The 17,281-nt window shown below is 46.6% G+C and overlaps 6 protein-coding genes across 6 annotated transcripts; 3 read left to right on the top strand and 3 right to left on the bottom strand.

Annotated features, from left to right (window-relative positions):
• Positions 1 to 1,272: 1,272 nt before the first annotated feature.
• Positions 1,273 to 4,155, bottom strand: PADG_04427 (uncharacterized protein; the record flags this gene model as incomplete). Its single annotated transcript, XM_010761535.1, has 2 exons — positions 1,273 to 1,617; positions 1,672 to 4,155. 2 exons carry the CDS (start codon positions 4,153 to 4,155, stop codon positions 1,273 to 1,275), a joined length of 2,829 nt encoding a protein of 942 aa, XP_010759837.1.
• A 3,487-nt stretch (positions 4,156 to 7,642) lies between these two features.
• Positions 7,643 to 8,240, bottom strand: PADG_04425 (uncharacterized protein; the record flags this gene model as incomplete). The annotated part of the gene is made up of 2 exons (XM_010761158.1): positions 7,643 to 7,974; positions 8,102 to 8,240. The coding sequence occupies 2 exons, from the start codon at positions 8,238 to 8,240 to the stop codon at positions 7,643 to 7,645; spliced, it is 471 nt and encodes a 156-aa protein (XP_010759460.1).
• A 64-nt stretch (positions 8,241 to 8,304) lies between these two features.
• PADG_04424 (uncharacterized protein) lies at positions 8,305 to 9,027 on the bottom strand (the record flags this gene model as incomplete). Its single annotated transcript, XM_010761534.1, has 2 exons — positions 8,305 to 8,477; positions 8,583 to 9,027. The coding sequence occupies 2 exons, from the start codon at positions 9,025 to 9,027 to the stop codon at positions 8,305 to 8,307; spliced, it is 618 nt and encodes a 205-aa protein (XP_010759836.1).
• Positions 9,028 to 9,391: 364 nt separating this feature from the next.
• PADG_04423 (uncharacterized protein) lies at positions 9,392 to 9,920 on the top strand (the record flags this gene model as incomplete). The annotated part of the gene is made up of 2 exons (XM_010761157.1): positions 9,392 to 9,427; positions 9,465 to 9,920. 2 exons carry the CDS (start codon positions 9,392 to 9,394, stop codon positions 9,918 to 9,920), a joined length of 492 nt encoding a protein of 163 aa, XP_010759459.1.
• Positions 9,921 to 10,995: 1,075 nt separating this feature from the next.
• PADG_04421 (uncharacterized protein) lies at positions 10,996 to 14,032 on the top strand (the record flags this gene model as incomplete). The annotated part of the gene is made up of 2 exons (XM_010761533.1): positions 10,996 to 11,195; positions 11,254 to 14,032. 2 exons carry the CDS (start codon positions 10,996 to 10,998, stop codon positions 14,030 to 14,032), a joined length of 2,979 nt encoding a protein of 992 aa, XP_010759835.1.
• Positions 14,033 to 16,192: 2,160 nt separating this feature from the next.
• On the top strand, positions 16,193 to 16,912 carry PADG_04420 (peptide-methionine (S)-S-oxide reductase; the record flags this gene model as incomplete). The annotated part of the gene is made up of 2 exons (XM_010761156.1): positions 16,193 to 16,454; positions 16,590 to 16,912. 2 exons carry the CDS (start codon positions 16,193 to 16,195, stop codon positions 16,910 to 16,912), a joined length of 585 nt encoding a protein of 194 aa, XP_010759458.1.
• Between the last annotated feature and the right edge of the window lie 369 nt (positions 16,913 to 17,281).

Below are 17,281 nucleotides of genomic sequence, written 5' to 3'. Positions count from 1 at the left end.
TGATGTAAAAGGAGATTCCAGGATTTCTTTGTCCACCGACACGATTGCATTCGCTTCATAAGAGAGAAAACAATGACATTTTGTCTTCACGTGTCTTTCTTTGACACGCAGCCGCGTTAAAACAAAAATCAGAAACAGAAACTCAAAATGTTCTCAGTTCAAATAAAGAACCTCGGGAAATTTCCCTTTGAAGGTTCATTGCGTTTGGCCTTGAGGGAAGATCCCGCTCGAGAGAGGCGTTGAGGAACAAATGCAACAGAGCGTCGTGATAAAGACGTTGACCTTCCTCGTGACAAAGGGTACGAAATGGTACGCAACAAAGGTACATAGAATCATAACAACTTTAAGCGGGCAAAAGGTAAAACAAAGGAGAGGTTAAAGAATGGCATTTACCGACTCTAGAAGCTAAAGTAGCAGTTTGTCCATATCGAGATGCATTAGCCTGCCAGTGCTCGAAAATAAAAAATAAATCCAAAAAGAAAACAAAAGATGAAAACCAAACAGGGTTCGAGACAAGTACAGCACTGTACATACATGTACATACGGGTACTCGTTGGTTTCCAAAGAAGTTAATGTTTCCTCGAAATCTCACCAAACAAGATTATATTCAACAGACTCTGATAACCCTTTCATCAACCCATCCTCTATTAAACGCCAGAACGAGGAAGGAAAAGCTAGATTGGGGAACCCGGAAAGCGTCATTGCGCAACAGGAAAAAAAAAAAAAAAAAAAAAAAAAAAAAAAAAAAACCAGCCTCTGCGCCCCAACGGCTCAGATACCAAATCTGGCGGTTGATGTGACAGTTCAATCCAAAAAGAATAGATAGCAAAATGCAATGATAAACGAAAGAAATGGTGACGGGAAATATTGTAGGTGGTGGATATCATGTTACTCATATATGAAACATCAAAATGGGGCGGAAAAAGAGAGCACCCGAGGAAAGAGAAAGAGTGTTAGATAAATGCCCAAAAAGAAGCAAAACAACATGGAAATTGTTGTCACAGGGTATTTCTGCAAATAGAAGAGCTTAAATATATATATATATATATATATATATATATATATATATATATATAAACTCAGGATGAGATTCAGACATCCAAAATATGGTGTACATCCAAATATTCCCGAAGAGAGAGAGAGATAACAGAAGATAAAAGGGTATTCCAGAAGTGGGAAGAAAAAGCACGTACGAGAAATGAGAATTACACACTCCTCCCAGCCCTTAATAGGAGGGAACCAAGAGTAGACTCACCCACCAACAAACGGACATCACCGAACCAACCTTCCCCCACAAGAAACAGTCTCAAACCGAATCTTATCCCCATACCTCCGATGAAACCCATACTCCAACCACGGCGCCAGATTCTTACACTGACTAACATCGAAAGCGCGGAGTAAACTGCATCCGTCAACGACAGACTCGACGCCCGTTCCCGTAACCCGCACGCACCCGCGGACCGACAATTCACGGAGCAGGATGAGATGCAGACCTATGCAGCGGAGGGAAGGGTCTGAGACAGCGGAGCCGCAGAAGGATAGGTTGAGGTGCGTTAATTGGGGGCAGCCTAGGGCTAGGACTTCTGTGGCTGTGTCGGAGAGAGCGCAGCAGAAGGACTGATAATCGTTAGTAATAGCGAAAAAAAGGGATTGTGTGGGGTGTGAGCGTACCAAGTCAAGTTCCTGCAACCCCTTCGCCGCATTGGTCAGGGATACAATAGCGCTATCAGTAAGATAGGTGCAATCCGCCAAACACAGCTTGCGCAACCGAACAAACTGCGCATTCCCCCAATACTGAAACCCTTGATCAGTGATGGTCGTGCACCTCGTCAAATCAACCTCTTCAAGCCGCGATGCAGCATAGGAGGCTATATGGTGCATCGAGCGATCCGTAACGTGCTTGCAATATGACAGCGCAAGGCGCTTAAGAGCAGGGCAGCCCACAACAGTGCCGCCTGCAGAGGAAGAGGAGGCAGTTTGTACGCCGTTTTGCAGGAACGGTTTTCCATTCCATTTAGCGGCTTGGATCGCTTTCCCGTTAATATAATGCTGTCCGAATGAAGGGTTGGGCACTGTCCATCCCACAATTCGGGCTAAGAGGGTATCGCTGACTTTTCGGCAGTTGCTTAAGTCAATTTCTTGTAGCGATTTGGCTTTGTTGGCGATATCGAGGATTGCAGGGGCCGTTACATCCCATACACTCTTCATTTTCAGTGCTCTGAGATTTGCCCCACAGGTATTCGCTAATGCCCGGAATCCTTCATCAGTGATGTGAAAGCAGTTATTCATATCAATGGTACGGGGTCTATCGCCGACAAAAGGGCATATAATGTTTGCAAGTACATCGTCGGTAAGCTTCCGGTTGTAACTACTAAGGTCCAAGAAGTGAAGAAGCAGGGGTGATGTTGTGAGGATGTCAGCCCAGTGACGTGAAACGGCGCGGAGAGGAAGGAGGTGGTGGAGTTCAAGTTGCTGGAAAATGACAAGGAGAATGTCATCGTTGAGACAACATCTACTGGAATTCTTGGTAGCATAGGATGACGGAGTGGATTGTTTGGGAGACACGACAGAGCTAGGATATTCAGATGATGCGAGTTTTGAAGGGGTCGCAGTGCCGGACCGAGGGCGTAATGGGGATTGCAGTTGCTGATCCGGAGAAGAGCCATCAGGGTCAATTGGCACAAGAGAACCACGCCGTGACCTAGCACGTACATTGTCCATGCTTATGCTCAGAAAAGGGTCTGGGTCAGACGGCTCCATGGTAGGCCTGTCCTCTATTAGAGATGGCTTGTGCGGGCTGTCCAGCTCCGTCTCCGTGAGTGTGAGCAGGGGCATCGATTGTCTCCTGGCAGACCCGTGGAAATTCCCATTGATTACAAGCTCATCCATAGGCGGTTCTTGATCTGCAGGAGCATCGTCCATCTCAACCTCGCCATTTGTTGAAGTGACCAATCGTTTCCTGGCTGTGTTTTCAACCTGCTCCCGGATATGTTTCGGGCAGCGATCCCAGAATTCTGACAGCACCTCACCGCTTATCATTAGACATTCAACGGATGTGACGGAGCGAACGGTTGCTGTTCTGCGCGGTGCGAGCGATAGACTGACAACTTCCCCAAAGTACTGTCCAGCCTTTAGTCGAGCTTTTACCTGGACCTCACGCCGACCCTCAGCTTCTGTGCCTCGACGTAATCCACGTTCATTTAAAACCTCCACCTCGCCTCGCACGATAAAATATATCTCTCGACCCTGTGAGTCTTGTCGGATGATGTCTGTGAAAGGAGGATATGTTCGCGGTTGCGCATTCAGACCGAGGAAATGGAGGATGTTTGAAGGAAGACCAGCAAAGAGGGGTAACTCTTTTAGAAGCAATCGTACGTTGACAAGGCCATTAGCCAGGGCACTTGAAGTTGAATGCTGAGTTACGCCGGGACTAGGAGATTTGCGCTTTTTATTGATACTATTCCCGCCCGGGCCATCGTCGTCGTCGAAATTCGAGCTCCCCGCAAACGCATCGCGAACCCTCTTCGTCACACGCTTATGGGCTCCGGCGGCGTCGATTTGCGCCTGTGGCTCCTTTTTCTTCCGTTCCAAAATCAACAATCGCTCTTCAGCTTCTTCCCTGATCATTTGTTCCACCTCCGGAAACGCTGGGAGAATCTTCTTAAAATCCTCCTTTGTCAACACGATAAGTAGACACCTGGTGCGGGCAATTATCGTCGCCGTGCGTGGCCGGTCCATCAGAACACCTATTTCCCCAAAGAAAGCGCCCGGCTTCAGCTCCGCGTACACACTCTCGCCATCTCGAGAGGTGACTGCAACAGCTCCACGAACCAGCCAATACATCGCTTTTGCCTCATCGCCTTCCGTCAAGATGTAATCGTTCGTAGAGTTCAGCTGCGGGCGAAGGTGCAGGCCAATTTCCGCCAGGAATGATTCTGGTGTCGATTGGAAGAGAGGGAAAGAACGTATTCGATCGATTAGGTCAAGAGGCATGCCTTGTATTTGCGATGCGGCTAGCGGAGAGGGGCGTACGGGCCGCGACGGGTTGGTCTCAGAATTGAAAGTTCGGATGAGGGACATTGGATCAGAACCTGGAGCGGCGGATTTGTTTACGACTGCAGGCCCGCCGCTGCTCCCCCTGCTGTGTCTCCTCATTGTTCCTAGTAGCAGTTCTAGATCCGATTGGGATTGTATCATACAAGGGCCGGCTATGTTTGAGGAAGAGACATTATGATGGTTGTTGCAGGGCCGTGTGCAAATTGGACAGAAAGCTGTTTGTCTTTCTCTTTCGTTTACCTCTTCTTCGGAGCTGCTGTTTTTCTTTTCTTTTTTTCTTTCTTTCTTTTTTTTTTTTTTTTTTTTTTTTTTTTTTCTTTCCTTCTTTTCTGGTTTAAGTATCGAAAACTGGCGGAAGATGAACTATGACATAACAGGTTGACGGGGAGGATATTATAGTAACAATTGCTCCTGCGCATGTATAAAATAATCAACTCGTTAGTATTGGAGTTTAGGTAAAATCTCATCACGGGAAGGACCAATAAGACAGCAGAATTGGAAAGCAGTTCAACCCGCACCCGACCACGGGCAGCTTGAGCTAGTTGTGCCAAAAGGGATATTACCTGGGTACCTAAGATTATAACAGTATGTATATGTATATAGGCCAGCGGTGGGATGCACCAATATCGGAGTAATTAAAAATGCGAGAACAATGGTGGGGAGCGAGGATGATGAAAAGGGAGGCAATTAAAGGCGGGGCGGGTGCAATTGTTCATTCCAAACCCTAAATAAGGCGCTTGTTCGCCACAAGCTCCTCAAACTCCAAGCATGACTGGCCTTTAAGATAAAGCTGACAGCGAGATATAGGACGCAAAGCTGGAGAGAGGAGAGGGAGAGAGGTTGAAGAGAAGGAGAGGGTTCTTCTTCTGGTGGGGTGTGGGTGTTGGGGGTTGGAGGAAGGTTTGTTTTCCGCCAGGACGATTCAACCGCGGGCGGCGACCAGCTTGGGGTCACGATTGGGGGGGGGGGGGTGTCGGGAAGGAGCCAGAGAGCGGACTTGGCTGCTTGCTGCTGCTGCCTGAGGTGTGGAGCCCTGTCAAAGCTGGAGGCTTGGCATCCAGCTCCCCAGGTCCAGGGCAAACCAAGGGTAAGGCCCCAAAGGCAATCAAAAGGTTCGTGGGGCACAGCCTCCACAGAAACAGCGCAGTTACATAATTCAGCCCTGGGGGCAAGCTGTGGAAATCTTAACTTAACTTCCTGTCACTCCCCCCCTCGGTAAAGCACACGCACCTCAGATGGCAAAGATTGGTAGGGATCAAAGACGTCAATGTTCTTCTGCGGCTTTTTTTTTTTCTTGTCATGAACCTTTGAAAACATCCATCATTGCCAGCAGTCGAATACCGTGGAGATGGAGGAGCTCTCTCTCTGAACAGTGAATAAGCTTTATTTATCTCCTCGAAAATGAGATCGAGGGGCAATTTTTGCTGTCTGCATTGTCACAGGATGACAAAACTAAGTATTATATAGTTAACTGCTTGCAGAATTTCAATGATGACTTAAGCCAACGATTGTTCCCGTAGTTTAAGTTAAGAAAAAAAAGATACCTCTAGAGAAATAGCCCTTCCGAGTAAAGTATTCTGGAAAGGCAACTGGGCCTGCTGAGGAGAATGTTAATTGTCTGTCTATAGAGAGCTTCTTGGAAGTAGTTTGGGGAGCACAGTGAAGCAACAGAAGAGTGAATCCAGCATCCATATGGACCAAAAGGCAAAAATCTGCTTCATTCCAGCAAATATGACATTCGCGGGTAAATATTCATTCACATCGAATCCGGCTTTCATGCTGCTATTCACATATTTTCTGCGGAACCAATGCTAAAGTCTTGATTGAATGCCATCTCTGCCCAGTGCAAAAATTATCATTCCCTGAACACCGTTTTGATCCCGCACACCCCAACTCGAACAAATATACATATTCTAAAACCCATTACATTGCCAAATAACTACCCCATATGGCTTTCTTTCTCCCCCCTATTAACGTCTCCCACATAACCAACCTGCGCATCCCCCAACCCTCGCCCAGGCCACACCAGGCAAACCCTCAGCCACTCACTATGCCTGCACTTGCGCGGAAGATACAGCGCATCACTAGGGCTTCAGAACAACAGAATAACAGAATAGCCTCTTTCTGGCTAACTATACGATTCGGCCAGTGACTCCGCAGATTTCAGAGTCTTCGCCATCTCCAGCTTCAAGTCGACCGTGGTACGACGATAGTTCCCCCAGATTCTTAGAGGAGGCTGAACCAAACCTCATTTGAAGTCCGGCGGTCGGATGCAGGTGCGAATGACCTTCCCGCCCGCTGGTGACGTATCACTCTTTGATTTTGTTGAGTGAGGGCCGCGGAGTGCTTCTGAGGGTAATCGATGGCATCGTTTCATCCTTCCCGGACAAAACGCTCTAGGTTGGCGTGTTTTGGAAAGCGAAGAGAATAGCAGCGCGTTAAAACGTTTCGTCTAGATAGCCTGGATCGCCAAGGGAGAACGACAAAGCACGGTGGGTAGGGGGGTTCCCCGCATCAGGGGAAGATTTGGGTTTGACCATTGCCAATTTTTATGGCGGGCTGCCTTTGAATCCACCGAAGAGCTGGCAAGGTGCGCGATAATCGTTGTTTGGGGGTTACACGAGGGGGGGGGGATTCCGCAGTTTGCGTCGACAGGGAAGCCAGATATGAGAGTGGTTACGCGGCAGAAATCGGAAAAATAAATGTATCCTGGATTAGGGTTTAGTGAGGAGGGAGACGACTTTTAATGTTCCCCCCAAGGTCAATATTGCTTTTTGATAAATATTCGAGCTAACAGCTGACGATATCTCTCGCCAAGATGTAGATTCTTCATACGCATACGGACTCTAGAAAGAGTTCGTAAATATTAAAAGAATATAATATATGACAATATACACATAACGCCAAGTAACCCTGGTACGTTATAAAGGCTAGCTACCCTTGCTTGACGGGATTTATTTTCATATTTTCATTGAATTGATTGGGTTTTTGTGAATATCAACGAACCACTCATCTGCAGCACGTGGGACTGTTTAAATGAAGAATAGCCAGATTATGCTCACTCTGCTATATTGAACGAAAGCAAAAACTTGTGATTTAAGAAGATAGTTCTTGTCAGTAAAAGAAGCAAACGAAATGAAGAAATAAGATAAAGGGTGTTTGGAAAAGAGAAAGGAAAAATGAAAATTAAATTAGACTAAATTAAAATAACATCCGCCATTGAACCTCTGCAATTTGCAAATAACCCCAGCAGGCGACGCAGCCATAGCTCAAGCTGCTATAAGCAAGTCACCGCTTGGCTCATGCAATCCTATATCCCCGCATTCCGCCAGCTCCTGAACCAAGTCATAGGACAGACCGCTCACCATCTCAACCTGGAGAATTTCTCTCCTGTTCAAAAGGAGCGCTCCATGGTATGTGCCTAGCTGGTGGTGTGGAGGCTGAGCTCCGCATGGGTTCAAACGGAGCGGTGAATTTGAGTGGACGAAGTGAAGCTCATCCACCTCCCAACCGTCACAAAGAACATGTCTGGTCCAAAAGTGTTCTGCCGTTGAGCGTCTGTGAAAAGGGGAGGGGGGTGGGTCTTTCATTGCAACCAGCGCTGGTATTGCCCAAAACTGGCTTGTCTTGAAGGACGTCCTGTCGGATGCCTTTGGTTGGTATGTTCTGCAGGTTCACCAGTGGGTGGTGTCTTGCTAACGGAATTGTCACGAGGAGAGGTGTTTGTAGGATTGCTGCTTTGATGATGCACTGGAGCAGGGTCATCATCACCTCGACGGCTGGAGTGAGCGGAGTTGATAGAATCCGGGGATTGCTGTCCTTCCTGTTGGTTATCGGAAAATCCGGGAATACTCCGGCCATCGTGGCCATCGTTTATCGCTGAGCTCACCAGGGGTTGCTGGAAGTGTTCTGACGTTGCTATTTTAGCCACAGTGAATAGAGTGTCTGTGCACAGTCGAATGCTGGTGAAAAAATTGTCGGCTCCATTTATGAAATTGAGATATCGAGGGATGGGCGTAATTCCAAGTAGCTAGGCTCATAAAACCGCCGACGTTGTTTCGGTCAAGGGGATTCTTGGGATTTGGAAGAGTATATAAAGCCGTTCTGGTCATTGAGAAGGTATCACCATGGATACGGTGGAGAACTGTTTCAGGATCTTCTAAGCCCTGCTGGGGAGTCTTCATCGTTTCAATAATTCCTTCACTGAATTTTGTTGCGGGATCTTGTAATTATCCAAATAACTAAAGACTAGGCGTTATCACTGTGCCCACTCTGTGGTCGAAATTTGAGATAAATGAAATCGATGTAATCAGGTCGATTTCCTCTCATGGTCGCCAGAGCATCTTGGATCAAGCCGTACACAAGACTCAGTTTTAAACCAAGCTTCGCTGTTCGTGCTGCGGTATATATGTCATGCCGAGCTATAACCTTGCTGATTAGCAACGAAAGATAGACAAATATATATTACAGGCATACTGTAGGTAAAGGCAACGTGTAAGCAACGCATATATATAGTGGCAGCATACCAAATAAGCTGTAGACACCGGAGAAAGTCAGGCCGGCAGTAACCGTCGAGAGGAAGTCTCGCCGGCCGTGACGGGCATGGTCAACAGTCTCCTCAAACAGACAAAAGGTGAAAGCTCCAACTCCAAGCTTCATACCCATCCTCATTCCATCCTTCACACCCCCAACCAGAGATTTGTAATTTTTGCTTCTGTGATAGTGATACCAGCCCATTGTTTTGGTTGGTAGTCTATGTGCATTTTCGGCACGGTATCGAAATGCTGCTTTTGTACTACCGTGACCAGCTCCCAAAACCATGCCAGCAGCAAACGCAGCGACCATTGTAATTGGCAAGCGAACGACGGGTTCGATACCAAGGCGAGGAGGGAAAGGATCGGTATGTCCAAGCATGGTGCTCAGGGCTTGATTTTCGACAATCGGAGGGAGGGAGTCCTCTTTGGATCCCATATTTTGGCGACAACGTAGAGTTATAAGGGATGGATGAAGGGAAAATGGAAATGCAGGACAGTGAAAAATGGGCTGCAGTCCCAAACTGAACACACAATTAGTAATGTCCTAGAAGAAGCTCAGGGTTCGTTGGTGGCATCGTGAAGTTCTGGAGCTGCGATTTAATTAATTTTAACTCGAATGTCGACGGCAGCTAGTTAGGTAACTAAATATTTAACTAGCTCCGATTGGACAAACGTTTCCCCGATGGGAACTTATTTAACAAGGACCAAGATCTGTAATCTTCGTCAATGGATATACGACAGCACTCTCTACCGCTCAAGAATAAAAAGCTCGAAAGTTGAGGGAAATTACGCAACTCAAAATGGTGAGTGAACGGTATGAAGCAGGTATAGTCATTGTGATTGATCCTCTACTAACCCCGCGACATTACGTAGAGTGAACCTAACTCGCTCAAATGGACTCTCAGGTTCAAAAACCATAATATTACAATCCTCCTCCTTGTGTCGCCTGTCCAGTCATTCGACTCCATCAAGGAAGAGCTCCTGCGGGCTTTGAAAGTCCGCAACATTACCCATATCAACGGCCAACCCGTCCCTCAAGACCCAGCTGAAATCGAATTTGGAATACCAATTGACAGAAATAACCTGGAAAAAGGTTGGGAAATAATGAAACCACCTGCGCGAGAAAGAAGCGGTGAGAAGCAAACATTACGAGGTCGAAAGACTATAATCGCCAGCCCAGAGGGTTTAGGTCTTAAAGATTCTCACGCGATTGCCTTCAGATTTCACAAACCCGTTGAAGGAGAAGATGACGATGAACTGGGAATCGGCTTTGATGACCCTGGCTGGGACGTTTTGATATCAAAATATGATGCCGAGGATGGCGAGTGACACTATCCTCAAGCGGGTACGTTTATGAGTAAGGGGTGTGAGGTCTAACGTTTCAGGAAGTATATCCGACAAAAATATGATATGCTGCCTCTTGGTGCCTAGTTGCCCCAACTTGTTTTCATTGTATGGCGCGGAGGACCATCGCTCTAAAAACCTTTTCCGAAGTGTGGAGTGCCACTTTAGAGATACCAATGTAATATATACCTATACCTAGGCTCACTTTGTCCTGTCGCAATCTGGGGAGTCCGCTAGCGCATCCATGCTCATGAGCTCAATGGGTGCACCTTCGGAGTTTGGGGTTTTCATGGCAACCACAGATGCTCACATTTCATATCACCGGGAACAATGGGTAACCCTATCACAATGGTAGAGAATATGGCCATGTAAATCACTACATTCCAGAATGAAGTCAACAGTTAACCGGTCCACGAGCACAAGGTCTCCTGTCAAGATTCCAATCCAAAACCATACACATACGGTGTTCGATACCAAAGCGAAAGTCGCAGAACTAATGGATATAGGTCCTGTACTCTTCTTTGCGTCCCACGAGTTACAAGTGAACCACTGAGCATCGAACAGTTTCAAGAACTTCCTTTCGTTCCGTAAGTTTGGAAAGTTAGTTCCGGTGGGGCGTGTAAAGAACATCAATGGCCCGTGGTTGTAGAGCCTCTCCCTCAATTCATACGATTTTTTAGCTTACTCTTGGTATTTCCACGGCAGAATTTCAAAATGTCCACCCACCCCATGTTCTTGCTGCCATGGCAACCGGCCTCGGACTCTTGTTTTTCCACGCCCGCCATGATCAACAGACCCCGTAAATAATAATTAACCTTGGCATTGACGGCCTCAGTGACTCCAAACGGCCTTAACTTCCACTTCTTTCACTGTCGACAACACAAACATTCCAGTGGATTTGTATTTCTCTTTTTCTTTATTTCTTGTCCTGTATTTCTTCGTACATTTGTTTCTTTCCTCCTTTTAGCACTCTATATAGAGGTCTGTTTTATCCCATCTTAGCTTCATCATCTACAAATATTCACAGAGCACACATACTTGTTTACACTGCGTCGCCCTCATGGCGGCTTCGGGCAGCGCGTCTTCGATTTCAGTGACAGTTCGCGTCCGGCCATTTACAATTCGAGAAGCTGCCCAGCTTACAAAATGCGATGATTCTATGCTGTTCCTTGGGGACGGTTCCCTTGCTGCCAACCCGTCCCCGAAATTGATACAGAAGGGCCTTCGACCTGTAATAAAGGTTGTAGATGCCAAATGCCTGTGAGTAAAGATGCCTTCCCCTTATCAATGTGTACAACCTCTAACGATTTTCAATTAGTGTTTTTGACCCTCCCGAAGACAACCCTGTTCATCGGTTCTCCAAATCAGTCATCCCAAATGGAAAGCGCGTGAAGGACCAGACATTCATGTTTGACCGAGTGTTCGACGAAAACACGACCCAGGGAGATGTTTATGAAGCAACAACTCGGAACCTGCTGGACAGTGTATTGGATGGCTACAATGCCACGGTGTTTGCCTACGGTGCCACAGGGTGTGGGAAAACACACACCATTACGGGAACCGCTCAGCAACCGGGGATTATTTTCTTGACCATGCAAGAGTTGTTTGAGCGAATATCAGACAGGACAGATGAGAAAGTCACAGAGGTATCATTGTCATACCTAGAAATCTACAATGAGACCATCCGAGACTTGCTCAATCCCAATAATAATGTGAAGGGCGGCCTTATGCTCCGCGAGGACGCAAACCAGACCGTTTCTGTGGCTGGACTAACCAGTCACCACCCCCAGAACGTCCAGGAAGTGATGGACATGATTGTGAGAGGAAATGAGTATCGAACAATGTCTCCAACGGAAGCGAACGCAACTTCATCTCGATCCCATGCCGTTCTTCAGATAAACGTGGCACAAAAGGATCGTAATGCGCATGTCAACGAACCCCATACAATGGCAACTTTGAGCATTATCGACCTTGCAGGAAGTGAGCGGGCGAGTGCAACGAAAAATAGAGGAGAAAGACTAATTGAAGGTGCTAACATCAACAAATCTCTGTTGGCTTTGGGAAGTTGCATAAATGCGCTCTGTGACCCCAGGAAGCGCAACCATGTTCCATACCGTAATTCGAAGCTTACTCGCCTCCTAAAATTCTCATTGGGAGGAAACTGTAAGACGGTGATGATTGTCTGCGTCAGCCCATCCAGCCAACACTTTGACGAAACCCAAAATACCCTTCGATACGCGAATCGAGCAAAGAACATCCAAACAAAAGTTACGAGAAATGTTTATAACGTAAATCGCCATGTTAAAGATTTCCTGGTTAAAATTGATGAGCAAATGGCCTTAATCAAAGAACTCCAGCAACAACGGAAGGACTCCGAAGCTGTTGCCTTCGCCAAGCTCAAGAAGCAGACTGAGAAGAAGGAAATAATTTTGCGTGAAGGAGTTGCTCGTCTGCGTAGTGCCTATGAACATTCAGCTCCAGAAAGACAAGAGAGGATCAATGGCATGCTTCGCTTAAGACAAATCAGCCGCCGCATCTCAATGCTCTCGTCTTGGATTGCCGCATTTGACAATGTATGCGACGCCTCTGAAAATGAATCTGCCATGTCAAACCTCCAGGTTATGAGAAAGACTGCTCAAGGAATCCTTGTCGAGTTAGAGGGCAGTACACAACACTATCACCAGAGGCTTGCGAAAAGTACTTGGGATCGAGCAATCAACTCCGCGCTTGAGATTGGTATTAAGCAACTTCAAGAAATGGAAATAGCAGACAATGTCGACATTGCAAACCTCACCAGGGAGGCAGAGCTCCTCAAGTCCAATGCGGAAATGGAGGCATTGAATGCTGTTACCGAACAGGAGAAAAACAGAGACGTTGCTATGGTCCAGACGCTGCTGCAAGCCAACTTCGAAACCATTTCTGCCATTGAGGATATTATGAACTTACGCGAGGAAGATGTGGTTAACACTGGCAAGAGAATTCTCGCAAACCTGTTGAGGTCAAGTACGATCGCTACATCAAACGTGGTCAAACCAGACGGGAGCGTACCAACCGTCGAGGCTTTCTCTCCCAGAAAATCCGGCACCCCGAAGCGCCGGAAGAAATCCAGCTTTGGAGGTGAAGCATCATTGCCAAAACCTTTTAATCCGGCTATCGCTATCGCACCCCAGGTAGCGCCTTCTCCAGCAAAAGCCTCCCCAAGAAGAAAAAAGATGGGTCCGAAAAAGGGAATAACTTTCACACCGAAGAAGCTGCAGGTAAAGACCATCAAGAGAAGTGTGAGATGGAAGGATGATACGGTGAATGGAACACTAGCGGAATTTGAGAAGACCCCCCAGAAGGTTGAAGAATCGTCGCCTGGTACACCATCGAACGAGCCACAGTTACCGCCTATGCACTTAGCGGTATCCGCCATTCCCCGTCGCACGTCGAGCAGTTCCAGAGAATCGTCACCAATTGCCAGCCCTCCCATGTCGCTTCATATTCAAAAGAATAGCCGTTTCAAGACCGGTTTCTTATCAAAAAAGGCTAATGTCTCTCCATCACCAACACCTCCAACTTTGACTAGGCTCTCCTTATCATCAGACGCCGAGAATTCTCCTTTATGTGGTATTGAAAATAGCAGTTCCCTAAATCGCAAATCTCTTGACCATTCTGAGGCTGATATCACAAAAAGCAATGCAAACGGGTCATCTGATAGCGAAGATGGATGGAAAATTGACAAAAATGAGGCCATGACGATACATTCAGCCATGAAAGGCATCTCCGTAATCCATGGAGGGAACCTATCCTCGACATCCACGGTCTTCAGAACCCATCGTCGACGAAGCCCAACAGCCGCATCTTCCGGAAGCCCCCCCAGTGAAAATGCCATGTTCACGGCATCCCAGGCGAGACGCATGGTGAAAAGCGAAAAGGGTCATGATTCGAAATTAAGCGTCTTGGGTCCGAGGACCATTCCCATTACAAAGCCAAGTAGCCAAAGGCGGACTACGTTCGGAGACGCGAAACAGATGAGTGTTGGCTCACGGGAAAAAATAAGGATTATCTCAGTGCGGGGCAGTTTGAATTCAGCTGTAAAGAGCTCTTGGAGGTAATCTGGGATCTTTTAGATATGTTTTTTTTGGGGGGGCGGCGGGCGTTTAGAGATAGGATATTAGGTGGTGTTTTGGTGTTTATATCATATCGCGGCTTGTGCTTCATTTCGCATTTCCATTCAACTGCATGTATTCTGTCGCACTTTTTTTTTTTTTTTTTTTTTTTTTTCTCTCTTTTTCCCTCGTCTGCGATTTGGGACAGGTTGGCTTGTGACCCCTTCCCGCTTCATGCAGGCTCTGGTGTCTGCGACCATTAGTGGTATCGGTTTTGATTATGTATGTACAGTATAGGAGATTGGCTGACTGCGGGTCAAATTTCATTTCACTTCTATTCTTTCTTTCCTCGAATTTTTATTTTTTTTTATTTTTTTATATTTTTTATATATCCTCCCCATTTTGATGCTTGTTGATAGAATCTTTGGCCACGATTGGCCACTGGTGCGAACGACACAAATGAGTCGTGTGTAATTTTTTCTTGACACAGACATTGTGCTTACAAGAAAAGATCAACTCAAAATCCCATGTTTCAACGTCTATTTGCCATTTCGCATACCACTTCAGCCACTTGCGATTGGCTTTAAGAGAGAGTTGACGTTACATATTGATCGCTCGCTTCCAGCTTTCCAGCTCTGCCAAGTCACGATGGAATAGAGTAATCGAGCATCAACCAACAGAACCAGAGGAAACTGATGTAAAGGAGAACTTTAGGATGCATGTTGGGAGGTACCATCCCCAGTTTCCCAGGTAAAAAAAATTAAGATGGAATGAAATTTTCAGATGTTCAATGCCCAATTAACCTGAACCAAACTTGTTCGAGTTGAATGTGGGGCAAACTTCGAGTTATTGACTCCTGACAAGTATTGATACTCGAGGCTCTCAGGAAGGAAGTGCACTGGTTCATAAAAGAGACTTGAAGCGCACAGCTGCAGGTATTTCGTAGCTGCAAACATCCCACCTGATAATGCCATACTATCCTTAATATATATAAAATAAAAAAAATAAAAATAAAAAATGCTCTAACTAGATTCTAAAATGAGTTTCCTGTCGGAACGGCCTGTTTTAAATTCTTCTCTTATTATTAACTACGAGTTGCGTGATTAGCTGCCAAAAGTCGATCTGCTCAACCATGAACTAACTTCTCCAATATCAAACGGACACTAGGCATCACCCGCAGCTACAGGGAAGCCTTTGATTCTCGCGATGGAGTTCCCGTTGCTCTCGACAGCGGCTTGCAAACGAACACCACATGACGGCCCGGGAAATTGCCAGGTCACTCTACTACATATTCTCGTCATTTAACAATGGCATTAACTGGCAGCCGGTTTAGTACATTGGTTAGCAGTGACCCTATGGTCCTCAAGCCTCCCTCCTCGAGGCAAAAAAAGGAAGAAGAGAAGTGTAACTAACTCATAAATAAATTAACCCAAGCAGAGCAGAGACGGGTGCATCATTGAGTCGGGTGATTTAGTTTTTATACCCTTCCACATATGAAAATTGACAAGACGGCTCAAACCAGTCAATGGGTAGGGAGGGCAATTGGACTACCGCGTCGATCCAGTCCTTTTTATCTTGCTCAGAGATCCACCGTGCAATCTGGTTTTACAAGGCCACCCACCCATGCTTAGTTACCAAGACATCCCGCAAAGCTTGGGTCATTCCTCGCCAAACCACGTTCTGCTCCATGGCAAATCACCCAGCAACATGCGTGATGGGGAGTAGAAGGAAATGCAGATAGGTTCTAGGGAATACTTAATATAACGCCTTTTTTACATCTGCCAGCAACCTGGAGAAGTTGCACATAAAACATGCATAGATATGTAGTCTATAAATAGCGTCCGTAAGAGATACGGAGTCTTCTACCGAATGACGCAATCCCGAGGCGCGCAACGAAAGTGGGGCAAGTTCGGCCAAGGGAAGGATTATCTCATCATCAAATCCCTGAGAAAAAGCTTCAAGACGCCGTCATGATTTGTTTCCAGCTGTTCTCGCCTTGTCCTTTTTCTTAGTTACTTCTCTTGTTCTCCCCCCGGTCCTTTAGCATCAGTAACTAAGTTAATTTTAATGATCTGCAAAATTAAAAGCGCCTCCATTGTCAATCAATAATCAATCAAATAGCATCTTTTCTAGGTTTCCACAACGTCGTTCCCGATCTCATCCGTCATGCCGCCATTCATGTCACGAATCATGCGCCTGTTCTCTACCACCCCATCTCTCTCCCTGACTCCAGAAGTTCTCGCAGCCCGGGGCTTCCCGGAAAATGCGCAAGAAGCTACATTCGCTGCTGGCTGCTTCTGGGGTGTGGAACACCTGTTCCGGAAGAAGTTTGGCGGCGGGAAGGGGCTCTTGGATGCAAGAGTCGGATATTGCGGTGGTGAGTCGAGAAGCCCGAGCTATCGGAGCGTCTGCAGTGGGACTACGGGTCGTACGTGGTTTTTTTTCTTCTTCTTCTTCTTCTTCTTCTTTTTTTTCCATTTTCCATTTTCCATTTCATATTGCTCTCTCTCTGTCCGTTTCGCCCCACGGAGCTTGTTGATCTGACATAGACAAATCTTCCCAGATGCCGAAGCTCTAAGGATCATCTTTGACCCTTCCATTGTTACATATCGTCAACTGGTCGAATTCTTCTACCGCATGCATGATCCTACAACTCTTAACCGACAAGGCCAGGATGTGGGGACACAGTATCGAAGCGCGATATTTACGCACAGTGAAGAACAGCAAAAAATTGCCAAGCTGGTTACTGAGAAGGTGGCTACGGAATGGTGGAAACGGCCAGTCAAGACGTTGGTTGTTCCGGCTGGTCAATGGTGGGATGCGGAAGAATACCACCAGCTGTATTTGGATAAAAATCCCGGTGGATATGAGTGCCCCATGCAGTAAGTGATTGATTCCTGTTTAACCGCAAGGCAGAGGTCGAAGTTCGGGGAGCTGAGTTCTGCGACGGAGAGAGTTCTGGCACGTTAGAAGGGGAGACGAATGCGGGACGTTGTGCTAACTATGCGTTTTCAAATAGCTTTGAGAGGAAATTCGCGCCGTTGTCGGAATGAGGTTGCCAGATCGAAGTTATTTGTATATATAGAAAAATAACACTACCCTAGCAATTGGGGTTCAGGTTACAGAGTATGTATGCCTTTGAAATTGTACTATCAGCCTGCTCTTGTGAGGTCTCACCCTGTCTTTGGGAGTGATATCAAACTCCATTCACCGACCATCCTTGCGGCCAAGATTGGTTTTCATCACGACTACCTC

Source organism: Paracoccidioides brasiliensis (genome assembly GCF_000150735.1).
Source record: "Paracoccidioides brasiliensis Pb18 unplaced genomic scaffold supercont2.4, whole genome shotgun sequence".
NCBI classification, from domain to species: domain Eukaryota; kingdom Fungi; phylum Ascomycota; class Eurotiomycetes; order Onygenales; family Ajellomycetaceae; genus Paracoccidioides; species Paracoccidioides brasiliensis.
The sequence above is the reverse complement of the archived record's forward strand: the minus strand, read 5'-3'. Positions and strand labels throughout refer to the sequence as shown.